This window comes from Mustela nivalis, assembly GCF_964662115.1.
Source record: "Mustela nivalis genome assembly, chromosome: 17".
Classification (NCBI taxonomy): Eukaryota; Metazoa; Chordata; class Mammalia; order Carnivora; family Mustelidae; genus Mustela; species Mustela nivalis.
The window spans coordinates 32,032,111-32,047,305 of NC_139036.1; the positions used below are offsets into that span (position 1 = coordinate 32,032,111).

The 15,195-nt window shown below is 40.9% G+C and overlaps 1 protein-coding gene and 1 long non-coding RNA gene across 3 annotated transcripts in view; one reads left to right on the forward strand and one right to left on the reverse strand.

Moving 5' to 3' along the window:
* Nucleotides 1–4,818: 4,818 nt before the first annotated feature.
* Nucleotides 4,819–15,195, reverse strand: part of ANKFN1 (ankyrin repeat and fibronectin type III domain containing 1) — a 494,531-nt gene continuing 484,154 nt past the window's right edge. Inside the window, exon 22 of the mRNA XM_082707691.1 lies at nt 4,819–7,142. Coding sequence (XP_082563817.1) covers nt 6,337–7,142 — 806 coding nt within the window. The 3' untranslated portion in view covers nt 4,819–6,336. The remainder of the gene's footprint in view (nt 7,143–15,195) is intronic.
* Nucleotides 6,941–15,195, forward strand: part of LOC309851870 — a 70,492-nt gene continuing 62,237 nt past the window's right edge. Inside the window, exons 1-2 of one of the 2 annotated variants that reach the window (XR_014304969.1) lie at nt 6,941–7,023; nt 8,041–8,112. This is a non-coding gene — a long non-coding RNA (uncharacterized lncRNA). Of the gene's footprint in view, nt 7,024–7,111; nt 7,278–8,040; nt 8,113–15,195 lie in introns of those variants that run through there. The other variant, XR_014304970.1, reaches the window with a different exon arrangement.

Consider the following 15,195-nt stretch of genomic DNA (forward strand, 5'->3'; position numbering starts at 1 on the left):
AGATGACAATTTACATAGGGAAAACAGCACATTTGGCCAGGACAACAAAACAGCCCTCTGAGGCTGTCAGGAAAGCCGACCACAAACATGCCAATGAAGAGTTCAATGTGTGTGTGTGTTTGCGTGTGTGTGTGTGTGTGTGTGTGTGTACTTAAGAGAATTCAGTAAAACAGCCTAAGACAAAAACATGGTCTAAAGCAGCATATTTCCTGTTCTTGGGAATTCAGGAGAACCTTCGTGCGGGTTCCTGGGATTCAAGCAATCTCTTTGTAGTGCTCTCAAAATCAGAAGAAATCTCAAATCTCAGCTGGAGGGAGTTGGGGTAAGGGAGGAGCTTTGTGCGTGTGGAAATAAAAGGATAGAGAAATAGGACAGCACATGCAGAGATGCACTGAAGACATTTAAACAAGCACGCAGTGGAGGAAGGATCAAGGTTAAGGTGTCCAAGCTCCTGGGTGCAACTTGGTGAGAACACTTGCCATGGCGGTCCATCCTCTATTTTCAGTACTTGCCAATAACCAGTTATGCACGAGAAATAACCCAAATGCCACTGATCGGCCAAGGGCCAACTGGTCAGATATTTCTGATAACTGTTAAACCAGTACCGCAAACAGTAACTCTTCCGGAATTTCAGAGAGAAGATTTTAAAAGCTCAGGCTGAAAAACGTGTGGCTTCGCTGAGACTTGGAAAAACCAGCAGGTAAGCCAACTGCTGACAATTCTCTTAGTTTATTATTTAATTGACATTTCTCCACACTGAAGACAGAGGGCTTGGAAACTGTTCTTGAAACAGCAAAAGATCTTATGAAGAATCAAAAATATTTTTCACTTCTCCTCCCATGAACTGTATTTCAACAACATCAGGTCAGATATAAAGCACATTAGTATTCATTAATGCTTATGAAATAAAGCCATTCCCTCTGCTAGCTAAGATTTCTTCTGTTCACAGTTTTTCTTCCAAATACAATTAGGCAGGTAGGAAATTATCAAAAATACTTGCCATTAGAAAAATTATCTTAATTCTTGTTAACCTCTGACCTCTTCTTATAAACTGGGAGGTTGAAGAGGCATGTATTTTACCAGTATTGTTTATGATTGAGTGTACTGGCCCTTTACAATATCCATTTAAAATGTTCAAATAGTTTGCAAAAGTATATACTACAAAATATTATTGTTTAAAGAGTGGAGGTCACATTTAATACACCATACATGATTCATCTGTACATTTACAGAGGTTTAAAGCACAAAAAATTGTGCAGATAATGTACCGAAGTCTAAACTTTTACATACACTCAGTTGCATACATAGCAACAAGATACATGAAGTTTTGAACAAATAACCAATAATCAGCCAAATCACTATGTACACATCAGGCAGGAAGCAATTAAACACTGCCTAATAGAATGCCACTTAAATTACTTTCTCTATGAAACGTCTCTCCCTGACTACACGCACACACACACATACACACACACACTTCTTTAATTCTTTTTCCATCACAAATACTAAGCTGATGCTTGTGACCACACACATGGGATATCCCCCCAAATCCAGTTGATCACAGGGCAAGAAGCAACACAGCAACTCAGACTGACTTAAGACAACAATTCGCCAGACTTGGTTTTTATAAATCAGCTACTGGATAGTGGTTACTGTGAAAGCATATTCAGACTTCCACCTCATGGACTGAAAGAAGAGGACCAAAGAGCATTAACTAATAGCTTGATAACATTTGCCACTAAGTTAAATATTGGATTTCACTAAAATAAAAAAAAAGTATGTATCTGGAGGGGAAGGACCCTAGGGTTATATCTAAAACAACCACAACAAACCTCCTCCTTCCGTTATCAAAATAGAATATTTTCACCGTCTACCTATCTGATTGTTATACAAAACCAACTGTCTTTTTGAAAGATCATTTTACAAATTCATTAATAATGGAGATAGAAGAAATAATTGAAAACAACAAATATAACCCTCTGGGTGCAAAAATGATGGAGAAACGAGAGACCCGAAATATGGCAAAATCAGTGCTTCATAAACAGTCAATGGATTTTTCTAAAAATACTTTTTGCTAATGGCAAAGTTCAACACCTCAGAAAAACTCTGAATTAGGATCTTAGAATAAGTTTCCAAGCTGTGCAACATAGCTTCAAATACACTACCCTTGTTGTTTGTAAGGCCGCATTGAAGTTGAGCTTAACAGTCGTAAGCCATGTGTTTGAACATCTTATGAGAGGTGACCCACAAAGAAACAAGTTTTCCCTTTGTTCCCTCTACTACCTGTGGAGAGGTATCACTGCTTTCCAAAGAGCTCCCTTATAGTTTTCCTTCAAGGTATAACCAGTGGCGAGGGGAACCCCAAAACGTTCAGGTTGGAGTCACTGAATCATCTGGGAAAGTATTTTGATTTTAAAAAGTGACTTGCAACTCTCTGGGAGTGTTCTCTTTTTCTCTTGTTACCCTATAACTACCCTCTCTAACTGGTTTGTTATAATTCAGTCAATAAATACAGCAAGAGAGGCACACGCTCTGCTGTAGTTCTGCTACATACAAACTTGAGAGTACTGTAAGATAATGACATCATCTTTCCAACAGTATCGATTTTAAGAAGCCAGTGACTTCTGGGTGCTGTTGATAGAACTAGGGAACTTAAATCCACAGCAGACCCCTGAACAGCTCGAGTTGATAGTTCTCCAAGAGAAAGTGAGTACATCTTGGGTAGAGCATGAAGAACAAGGTGGGGAGAGGGAAAGGAGTTGGGATTTTCTGGGTACGCCTCTTTGTCTAAATTTGCTATCTTCAAGAGAAGAGCTGAACACTCACCAGGGTGCACCTTTGCATGGCAGGATAACAATGAATGAGAAGCCAGTCCTCTTTCCCACTTGTCTGGCACGATCTCCTGGCAAGGATAGGGTAGGTGTTTGCCAGGTGGCTTCCAGACAAGGTCTTTTTAGGGGAGTACAACAAGGCTTCAGTCATTGCTTTTCATAAAGTGCTTTGGGATCCTTCAGGAATGGGGGCTGGAGGAATATTATTACTAACTGGCTTTAACTTTCAAACCAAATGGAACCATTTTATCCAGCGTAATTATTGCTTTAAGCATTAGTGAATGTTCTTAAAATGGAGTGGGTCTCATCTTTAAGTGCCCACTTCTTAAAATATCCATTCCCTGGAGTAAGTGTTTTTAATTACTGTTTCCCAGTTCCCCTCACCAAGTAAGAGAATATGATAGCCTTGTAAATGGTTGCCAAGCATATACATTGGTGACTTGTGTTTTCCAGGCTGTCTTCCTTTATGAATAGCCAGCAAGAGGGAAGTCAGTGATGTTTAGCCCAACGTGCCCTATGATGGCCTGACTGAGGAGATAGGCTTTTGCCTCTTCTAAAATATCATTGAGAAGATGTACAGTGATGATGGCTATACCCTGTGAGCTCCTTCTGGTCCAGGAGTATGTTTTGTTTTGGATTCTTTTGTTTTTCCAAGGGACTTGGAATAGAGACAGACATATGGGAGGGCCTTGGTCACTGATTTTTGAGGGTTTTCACCAATGATGAGAGCTGGGTTAATACAAGTGAGAATTAAGCATGGTAGAAAAATTATGGGACAGGAGAGTTTCCTCCAGAGGCCCCCAGATTGGACTTAAAAAAAAAAAAAGACAAAAGTTCATCATATCCAAAATAAAACAAAACAAAACCATAAAGATAAAACAAGCAAACCAAAAAATTCTCAGAAGTTGTTAAGTCTCCATAATACCTGGGCATAACAAATAAAGGATTGTGAATTAGAGAACATAATTGTCTCTCACGGGAATCTATTAGTTTAAACAAGGCTCACAAGATGTTGCAAAGTGTAGGTACAGGTGGAGGGCACCTACTTGAACAGATACTGGCTAAATACTGAGGACATAACATCCACTTCTACATAGAAATATTGCTAGGAATATACATTTTCAAACCAACTCATTGTGCCCACTGAAATAGAAATGTGCAGTGTTCATTTCATGGGTATGCACCTCTTTTCCTCATAGAAGGTGAAAAAATAACCCATGATCTCAATATAAATTAGTGTGTTTGGGTTTAATGCAATTTTACTTCATGACTCATTATTTGGTGCAAAGTGCCAGAGCTTGCCGACCAAATGAGGGGCCAGAAGGGTGGGTCAGTCTCTGCTTTTGCTGCCTATTGAATGCCTCCCATCCAATTAACAGTCACAAGCTTCCTTCCATGCCACTAGAAAGGTCATGGTAAGAGAATCACTTGGTTTCTTAGTTTTTGACAATTCCAGCTTTCAACATATATAATCTGTCCTATAATTAGAAATAAGTAGAAACTAAATGCAGATGATGCTGTCATTTTTATTATTAAAGGGGAGTCATATGGTGTGTAATATTAAATAACATTTCTCTCCGATTTGCTTTTTAATTAACTTAGCTATTAACTATGTGAAATTTGTTATTTCTTGCCAACAAGGAGCTCTGTGATAATGGAAATCTTTTAAGTAAAAGTTGAGAAAAGGAGTTGAATTTGGAATTAAAAGATAATCTACAAACTAGGTAAGTAGCCAATAGGCAATCGAAAGTTGACTATTGGTGTGTACCGATTCCCAATGGGCCAGCCTACTGTAAAGGGAATGCTTCTGGGTTCTGACCCTGAGACTAAACTAGCTCTGTGACCTTGAGCAAGTCACTTAACCTCTCTTGGGTTTAATCATCTCATCTGTAAATACAAGGACTTAGACTAATTTTATGGTCTTTTCTAGCTCTACCACTCCATATACATAGAATTCACTTAGAACAGAAGAAAACTGCATTTTAAAATCCTTGCAGGCATGGAAAAGGAACCACCGTGATTCTGCTCAAGAATCTTTGTGTGTGTGTGTGGGGGGGGGGGTCACTGAGTATAAAATCTCTTAAAAAAATAAAGATTGAGCTCTGGGCCTTAGTTTTCTAATGTCCATAGGCCATGGGCCAAATCTGTACCTTTCCGCCAGGGTAATTATTTATGTTTAAATCAAATGTTTTAAAAATGGAAGGGATCGGAATAACATTGTGAACAGGGGACTTTGTATGAACTCCCATGAGGAGGAATGGTAGAACTGTGAGGACAGGGGTAGGGCCCATAAAGAGCAATATTTAACCCAAATGCCTGTGAAGCAGAAAAGGACCATTTAGAGTATCAGTAAACTGAATGAGTCTTGGCTCCAGGAAATAAGAGAAGGTTCAGGCTTTTTTTGAATATGCAGTGTGATTTCTCTTTGATTTGGGTTTCTCATTTGTGAGAAAGGCAGGTGAGAAGCATTGAGACCAAAGCATGAATTTCAGGTGTTTCAAAGTATAGCCTTGGAACCACTGATGTAGGGGTGCACAGATATACCAGCGTAGCTGTAAGGACTCCATCAACTGCTGTGCCGTATCTGAAGGGTACTTTCTCATTCAGTGACCTTCCAACACCTAAGAATCTGAGCAGACCCACTATCATTTTCAGAGACAAAGACTCATGGACTTATTTTAGGATTGTAGAGGAAAAACTCATCTCTCTCTTACTCCTCCTTGTTTTTAACCTAGGTTTTCACTTAATTTAGCTATGTCCCTACACCTGAATAATATAAGGCCCATATCCATGCTTCAATGGGAGATGAGTGTGTAGGAAGGGCTGCTTTGTGCCCTATTTTACCTTTGCAGAACAAAGCTAGAAGCAAAGCATCCTCTACTTTTGCGTCTAGTGGCTTCCACACAACACTAAATGAAGAAAATGACTGCCTACTTAATCATATTAGTTCTGATGGATAAATTTGACTTGGTGACCAGCTGAGAACCCTGCACTTTGGAATGACTTGGTTTAGCTAACTGGGAACCTAGAACAAGTCCACCTGACCTTGTGCACTGAAGACCTGGGCTTCTTTCCCTTACACTCTTCTAAAGGTTCGCTGTGGAAGGAAAAATAGTGCTAATCTTACTTTCATCTCTAGAACTCCTCCCCACCAATCACAAATTCATGAAAGATACCTAAACCCAAAGGTCAGATTACAGAGCCAGCTGTAGAACTGAGGGTGGTTTTTTAGGTAGCCCTGCCTCCAACAAGAGTGCCTCCCAACCGGTTGGCATGTTTGAACCCTTGTGTCTAGGGCTCCATGTTGACACAAAAGCTCTTCTATGCCCTGAACTGGGAACAAAACTGGCAACTCTCACCTCTACCCAACTCTTTCCTAAAAAAGAGGGCCTTGAACCTGTAACTTTTGGAGTTTTAACATTCAAGCCATTTGAAAAGGGATGGAGACACAGTGGGAGCGGGATGGAGGGAGGGTGATGGAAAATGCGGTGGAAGGGGACCCTCCCTAAAGCATGCTGCTTAGTATTTCTGACACCTGGGATGTGGTCGGGCCCTCAGGGCTCATCTCCGGACCTGTGGGGCTGGGCAGGCCAGAGTGGCTTCCTGGGGGCGGGCTCAAGGCAGCCCAGGGCTTTGAGTCCACCATTGCCGCAGAGTAGGGCTCCACGTAAATGCGGCGTACGGCAGGCCTCGAGTCCTGGAGACTGCTCTTCCCCCCTTCAGGGAGGCTCGTGGTGTGAGCTAGAATCAGGCTCCGGGGCCCATCGGGGGCTGGTCGCAGCCGCTCGGCCTCTGCAGGATCGTCGGCCAGGCCGCAGGCCTGGGATGGGTGCTGCGTGTAAACGCCCTCGGACAGCGACAGCGACTGCGTCTCGCTGTGCATGCGCAGCCAGCGCTGATGGCGGCTGAAGCCGCCGTAGTGCTGGTGCTTGGCCGGCTTCCGCTTTCCCAGGAAGCCCAGCGCCGGCCGCGAGCCGGGCGCCATCTTGGCGTGGTTCTTGGACGCCAAGCCTGTCAGCGTCAGGCTGTGGAGGACCTCGGCGCACGAGTGGTCAGGGTCTGGCCCCAGGACCCGGCCCTGGGGGTCCTGACCCGGCCCCAGAGGACTCTTCATGTCATGCACCTGCAGGACGTCGGGAGCGCTGCCACTTAGGCCGCTTAGCGCTTGCTGGGCGATGTCGTGTGATGACAGGTACACCAGGTCCAGGTCTCGGGGGCTCAGAGCATCACTGGAGTCGTAGTCGCTGTCGGTGGGGAGGAAGACTTCTGAGCAGCCTTCTTCATCAGAACAGGGCTGTGAATCTGCAAAGCCTGAGACCCGGGTTAGAAGAGAAACTCTTAGCCTGGGCCTGCTTCATGGGGTAGGATCTGTGTGGTTGAGCCCTCTCCACCCCTGTGCCTAGAAGAGCCCTGGGCTTCCTTGAACAGTCTCTCTGCCCCTTGAAGGTAATTATTCTTTTTGAACAAGGGGCCCCACGTCTTGGTTTTGCATAGGGTCCTGTAAATTATGTAGTGGGTCCTGTGCTTAACTTAAGGGAAAGGAGGGAGAGGAACTTGGACAGGTCCAACCTGGATAGTGGCAGAGGGTAATGTGTCCTTATTCCCCGTGTCCTTATTCCCATGTGCACTTTTATTATTGGCTGGACATGTGTAGAGAGGATGAAACAGGAAAGAAAGCTGAATGTTATTCATTCATTTCCTATCCTTATTTCAGAGATAATTTTTGCATTCGAAAGAGCAGCAGGAACTTAAGAGGTTGTGGGTCGGGGTGGGGGTGGGGAGAGAAGAGGTGACACTATGGGGACTGAAGTCAGGTTAACTGGATTTCAGATCCTAGCTATCCTCCACCTACTTGTTCTGTGATCTTGGGAGAGTTACTTAAGTTCTCTGAGCTTTAGTTTTCTTATCTGTAAACTGGGGATGATAATAGAACTTCTCCCCTAGGATGATAGAACTTCTTCTCTAGGATGACTGTAAAATAGAAATTGATTATGTTTATAAACATTCACCCCAACTGTCAGGTGTTTAAAAAGAAAAAAAAAATTAAAGCAAAAGTAAGGCCAAAGAAAAAACAAAAACAGAAGTAAGATGAGAGGCAAAAATAAGCCTCAAAGTGCATACTATAGTGACCATAAGTGAGCCAGAAGTTTAGTTCTTAGGTATTTGTCATTTAATGCACTAGTTGTTTATATCTTTTTCTTCCTTTCAGCCAGGTTGTACATTTTGGTGGGGCAAGGACTGTCTTTAAATCCTTTGAATTTCCCATGGAACTCAGCCCAAGGTAGGTACTTGGTAAATACATGCTGATTTTGAAAGCATATATTTATTTGAAAACATGAAAGTGCTCTTAAAAAGAAAAATCGCTGGGGGCACCTGGGTGCCATAGTCAGTTAAGAGTTCGACTCCTGAGGTGGTGATACTGGGTTTGTGAGATGGAGACCAGCGTCGGAGTCCATGCTCAGCACTAAGTCAGCTCCAGAGTCTCTGTCACTCTCCTGCTGCTCGCTCTCTCTCTCTCTCTCTCTCTCAAATAAATGAAATAAATAAAAAAAAGAAAATGAAAAATTGCTCATTTACAAATCAGGTAATCTCGATTAAAAAAAGTCTCTGTAGGATTTTTAAGTAGAATTTAGTAAACTTATGTTTAAAGTCATCTGGGAGAGAAAATTTATGAGAGCAGCCAACTTTTTTTTCTTTTTCAAAGATACAATAGGGAGGAGCCTGATTTACCAGATACCAAAAAATAACTACATTTAAAAAATATATTTTTATTTATTTATTTGGTGGGGTGGGGGAGACGGAGAAAAAGAGAAAGAGAGAGAACAAGCAGGGGGAGCGGCAGAGAGAGAAGCAGGCTCTCCACTGAGCAGGGAGCCCAATGTGGGGCTCAATCCCAGGACCCTGAGACTATGACCTAAGCTGAAGGCAGATGCTTAAGCAACTGAGCCACCCACACACCTCCAAAAAATACTAGAGATTTGGTAGCTAAAACTTTGTAGTATTGGTGTATAAATGGACAGATAGACATGTAGAACAGAAAAGTAAAGTCTACAAATAGTGGTAATTCTGTGTGATAACATGTGGTTAAGATAACATTTCAGTGTAGGGAAGTGAACAGATTATTCAGGATATAGTGTTGGGACAACTGGCTATCCCTTTAGCAAGATAATTAGAAAATCCTATGTCATGGCATATATAAAGATAAATATAATTTAGCTTAAATGTGACAGGCAAACCCTAAAAGTAACAGAAGACAGTATGTTTGTAATTTTAGGGTGGCATGGTCATTATAAGCAAGACAAAATCCTAGAAGTCAGAGAAGTGACAAATTTGACTGCATCACAGTTTAATACTTTGTAAACCACATGATACTATAAACAAAGTAAAAAAAGTAAGTGATAGATTAGAAGAAAACAGTAATATCATGTGTAACAAAAGGTTAATAGCCAGAATATACAAATATTTTCTGTAAATCCATAAGAAGACAATCCAGATGGGCAGATGAGAATCAGTTCTTCAAAGAATAATTAATACAAATGGCCAATAAACATACTAAAAATATTCAACTTTAGATAGACTATAATTACTAACTGGGTGGTAGTTAGGGAAATGGATGTTGAAACAACAGGACATGTTTTTGCCTGTCATATTTGGTAAAAATGAAAAGAGTGATAATCTCATGTGTTGGTGATGTGTGGGGAATCAGGGACGCTCATAGAATGATGCTGGGAATATAAACTAGCACAGCTCTTCAGATAATGTTTTGGCACACTATATTAAAAATGTGCATATCATTTGTCCCAGCAAGTCCTTTTTAAGATATCTGTGTTTGAGGAATTGTCACTCTGTATACACGGTGACATTTACAAGTTGTTTACTGCAGCATGATTTATAATAGGGAAAATGAGAAAGAATCTTGTGGCTGAGACTGTGTGAAAGGAAGACTTAGAGGCACCAAAGTATTAAGAAGAGAAAAATCACTTGAGAAAAGAAAAATCGCTTACTTGCAAAATTCTGCAAGGGAGTCCAAATTCAGGACTGGCTTGCTGATTGAAAAATACAACAGGTATTTAAAGTAAAAACCCACAGGATTAAAGGTTATAGTTATATTGTTCATGGTGGAAAATCAGATGTGATTATCATAAGAATATTGCAGACTTAAGGGAAAATTTTTGTTTTGTTAAGGAGTTAGTAATTTACACAAACAGGATTAAGGTTTCTTCTATTTTAGGAAGTAGAACCAGATGTAACCCCCCCCCCCCTTTTTTTCTTTTGCTTGTTTGTTTATTTCAGGGTCAGGGCGTGAAGTGCTTCTTTCTCTTTTTCCTGATTATGGAAGATGTGTGTGCTTACTCATTGGCAGGGCAATGTTTTGTTCTCTCACTGTTGGCTGCTACCCAATATTATTATCCATTTTTGGTTACAAATCTTAAGTTTTCTTTGAGACAGCGATACACTCATGTAAAAGACCACAGTTTTTCAGCTTCCCTTGCAGCTAGGTATAGCCATATAACTAAGTTCTGGCCAATGAGTGAGAACTGAAAGTACTATATGAAACTTCTGGAAGGCTGCATAAAGAGAGCTGGCTAGGCCCAAGAGGCAGACTTAGGGGAAAAAAGCCACATGTTAGAGTGTTAGAGCTGAAAAAAGGAGTGTGGAATCTGAGGACCATGGAGTCCACATTACCAACAGTGAATTGTCTGCCTCTGGGCTTCTTTCACACAAGAGAAATAAAGTGTTTTGTGTTCATGACACTCTCATTTGGGTTTTTCGTGACATGGATCTAAACATAATCCTAACTGATGCACATCTGAATGTCTTATTAGGAGGATGATTTAAAAATTTGGGCACATCTGGGGGCGCCTGGGTGGCTCAGTGGGTTAAAGCCTCTGCCTTCGGCTCAGGTCATGATCCCAGGGTCCTGGGATCGAGCTCCGCATCGGGCTCTCTGCTCGGCAGAGAGCCTGCTTCTTCCTCTCTCTCTCTGCCTGCCTCTCTGCCTACTTGTAATCTCTGCCTGTCAAATAAATAAATAAAAAATCTTAAAAAAAAAAATTGGGGCACATCTGTATTATGGAATATTGTCCAGCAGCTACAGAGGAGATCAACCCATCTACTGTTCCTTAAGTAATGTTTACCAAAAAAGACTCCCTTTCCTAATTTTCTGAGGTCTACCTATCTGTTCAAGGGTTCCCCCAAACATAGCCTTCTTTAAGAAACACTCCCCAACTATCCCAGAAAAAAATTGCTCACTTGTCTGCATTTCTCTAACACTTCTTGCTTCCATTATCCTTTGGCCTTTAGCCTATATAGACTTATATTATTAGTTGTCTTTTTTAATGGAAATATAAAATCCTGGATTCCTGGTTAGATCAGAGCCCTCTTAGGGCAGATATATTTAATTCATCCATTCAGTCAACAATGAAGATTCTGTTTTGCTTTAGCTCCTGCTCTAACAGAAGCACTGTTCTTGATGCCCAAGTAAATATAAAATTAATAAGAAGTGACCTGTCTCCAGAGAGTTTACTGTTCTTTTTTTTTTTTTTTAATTTTTTCTTTTTTATAAACATATATTTTTATCCCCAGGGGTACAGGTCTGTGAATCACCAGGTTTACACACTTCACAGCACTCACCAAAGCACATACCCTCCCCAATGTCCATAATCCCACCCCAAACCCCCTCCCCCCAGCAACCCTCAGTTTGTTTTGTGAGATTAAGAGTCACTTATGGTTTGTCTCCCTCCCAATCCCATCTTGTTTCATTGATTCTTCTCCTACCCACTTAAGCCCCCATGTTGCATCACCACTTCCTCATATCAGGGAGATCCTGTGATAGTTGTCTTTCTCTGCTTGACTTATTTCGCTAAGCATGATACCCTCTAGTTCCATCCATGTTGTCGCAAATGGCAAGATTTCATTTCTTTTGATGGCTGTATAGTATTCCATTGTGTATATATACCACATCTCCTTGATCCATTCATCTGTTGATGGACATCTAGGTTCTTTCCATAGTTTGGCTATTGTGGACATTGCTGCTATAAACATTCGGGTGCAGAGAGTTTACTGTTCTAATGAAAGTATAGGGCATGTATGCATCCATGAGACTAGGAGAACATATATTTTGTAAGAGAAGTTTAGCAAATATGATGTAGGTTTATAGGAAAGAGATTGCATTTCATTGGGGCGGGATTGATAAGATACTCTATCATCTTATTTATTTATCATCTCTCATTTATTATTTATTTCCTCATTTGTTCCTATTCTCTAAATTGTTTTATTTCTTCATCCACTTTCAAAAAGTGGTTTAGGCAGCTATTAATATGCAAATGATGAGAGGATTAGAAACCAGAGAGGAAGAAGAACAGTACAAATGGCTCTACTTGACTATAAAAAGGGAACAGGAAAGGAATTTGGGGGAAATCAGGCTACAAAAGTAAGATGCCAGTGATTACACTCTAAACTTAAATAATTTATCCTAGGAAAATTAAGCCTATATCCATGCAGGACTTGTGCATGAATGTTCATAGCAATTTTATTTGTCTTAGCCCCAAACCAGAAGCTACTCAAATGTCCTTCAGTGGATGAATTGTTAAACTGTGGCACATCCATACTATGGACTACTACTTACCAATAAAAATAAAGAATTCCATTTATGTAACATTTGTGAAATAATTACAGAGATGAAGAATAGTAGTAGCAGGGATAGAGATGGGGGGAATGAGTAAGGCAATAAAGGGGGAACAGAAGGAGTTTTGGGTGATGGTTACAGTTGAGTATTTTGGTTATGGTGGTGATTACCCATGGCCATACTTACAATAAAACTGCACACAGCTATCCAAGTAAGCCTAAGTGCTTGTGTGCGAGCACATGCATATACACATGCGTGAATAAGTGTCTACATAACTAGTGAGAGCTGGTTGTGGTGTTGTATGAGAGCTGTGTTTAAGTTGTTGATGTTCGAGAGGTTGGGGGAAGGGTACATGGGAATTCCTGTACATTTCTTTGCAACCTACTGCTTCTCTAATTATTTCAAAATAAGTGGTTAAAAAGAGGGAGGTTAATTTTTTAAAAGGTAGGAGAGAGCCAGAAGAGAATAGTAAATCTTAGATAAGGAGTTTGTGCCTAATTTTGTACCCAGTGGGTAGCTACTGAAGAATTTTGAAGAAATAATTGACAAGTTGAGAGCTGTGATTTAGGATAATTCTGTAGCAGGTAGGATGTAAGATGAACTGGATGAGGAGGAAACATACAGAAAGGAGGCCAACCAGGAGGCTGAGGTCCAAGCTATGTTTCTTTAACTTTTTTTTTTTTTTCCAGGTTGTAGGGCTGTGCAAGAGCAGTGGTTATGTGGAGGGAAATAGAAATCCAGGGAAATTACTCATGCAAAGATGTTTACTAAGCACCTGTTTTATTCTAGGCAGATAGGGTATCTGCTTTTAAGCAGCTCACAGAGTGTGGATTAAGATAATAAGTCAAAAAAATACAAAAGATTAATATCAGATAGTGCAAAGTTCCATGAAGAAAATGAAACTGGGTTTCAGGTAGAGAGTGATTTGGGAGGAAGGTTCTTTTGCTAATGTAGCCAAGGGAGGAATCCCCGTAGAGAAGGGAGTCTGGGTGAGACCTTGAGGATCAGAAGGAATCAGCTATGTGAAAGTCTGAGAGAAGAGTCCTAGACAATTTGGAGAGGTAAGTGTAAAGGCCCCGAAACGACCAAGAGGTTTCAGGGCTCAGTGTCTGAATGGTGGTATCTGCCTTAAACTGGAAGAGTTAAGTGCAGCAGGGTTAGGCAGTAGATTTGGGCTGGGTTGGGCAGTGGAAGAGGTGGTAAATTTAATTTGGATAGATTGGCCAAGATATCCTGGAGGAGATAGAATGAGAGCCTGGGTTGCAAGGCTGAGGGAAGATGTTTGTGGGTAGAGATGAAAGAACTATTGGAAGGGAACTGTTGAAGATACAAGAATGGTAGGCTGACGGATATAACATGAAGGGGTGATCACTTGTGAGCACCAGTGCTGACACTGGTTTTTAGTGAAAAAGAGCAGAAGGGCATGAGGTGGGGAAGAAGATAGATACAGAGAGATTTTCATGCTAGAAAAAGAGAATTGGATAAAGTCTTGGGCTGAAGGACTTAACAGTCTTAAAACAAGTTTTAGACAGCACTTTTCCTCATCTTTTGTGAGAAAAATTGGACATTGTAAGTAACAGGGTCTCAGAACTATGGATTGTTTTTGATGATGGTAGCAATAGGTGTTGTCAGCGTGATGAGGAAGAGAAGTTAACTGAAGATTTGAAATTGGGCTGGAAGTAAGATCCAAATAATTGAATTTAGTTGAGCTTCTCTGTCTGATCAGTGTTTCTGTTCAGCTGGCCACATGTATTCATTTGTGCCTATACTAGTAATAACAATACCTGACATTTTCTTAATGCTTACTGTGGGCAAGCCATTATGCTAGGTAGTGTAGGTCCTTCATCCTATTTAATGTGTATAACAATTCCCATTGTGCAGATGAGAGTATTAAGTCTTAGGCTTATTACATTTTAAAATTCATACATAGCTGATAAGTAGCTGATAGGAGCTCACATGCAGATTTGTCTCACTCCAAACACCTCCCTACGGCTATTCACATTAGCATTTTCATGGCTTTCCATGGAAGCTTCCTGAGGGCTGGGGCCTGGTTCATCTAATTTAGTTTGTGTGGGACCCACACAGAGTTATATTAATTAAACTCTTAATAAGCACTTCTTGATGTTGCTTCTGCTAGAGAAACATGTTAGGTTTTATGTTAGTTTCCTGTGGCTGTTATAGCAAATCACCACACACTGGGTGGCTTAAAACTACAGAAATGTATTCTCTCACAGCTCTGGAAGCCAGAAGTCTGAAATCAAGGTGTCATTAGGGCTGCACTCCCTAAGGAGGCTTTAGGAAAGAGTATTTTCTTGCCACTTCCAGCTTCTGGTGGCTGTTGGCATTGTCTGTGGTGGCATCACTCCAGTATCTGCTTCTGTCTTCACATGGACTCTCTTCTGTCTCTGATAAGGACACTTATTATTGGATTTGGGGGTCACCCTGATAATTCAGGATGATCTCATCTTAAGATCCTTAATTACGTCTGCAAATAAGGTTACATTCACAGGTTATAGGGGTTAGGACTTGGACATTCCATTTTAGGGGCACCATTTAATCCTCTAGAAGTCTGATAGTAAAAATGACTGTAACTACAAGTAGCTGTTGAGTCTGTGACACTTTCTTCTTCTTTCCAATCCACAGTCTGGTAGAGCAGTTTGCAGTTTGACCTCTCAGCATACAAATATCGAGCATTTATAGTTTTCAGGGGACTAAGGAGTATATGAAGATGTTCTT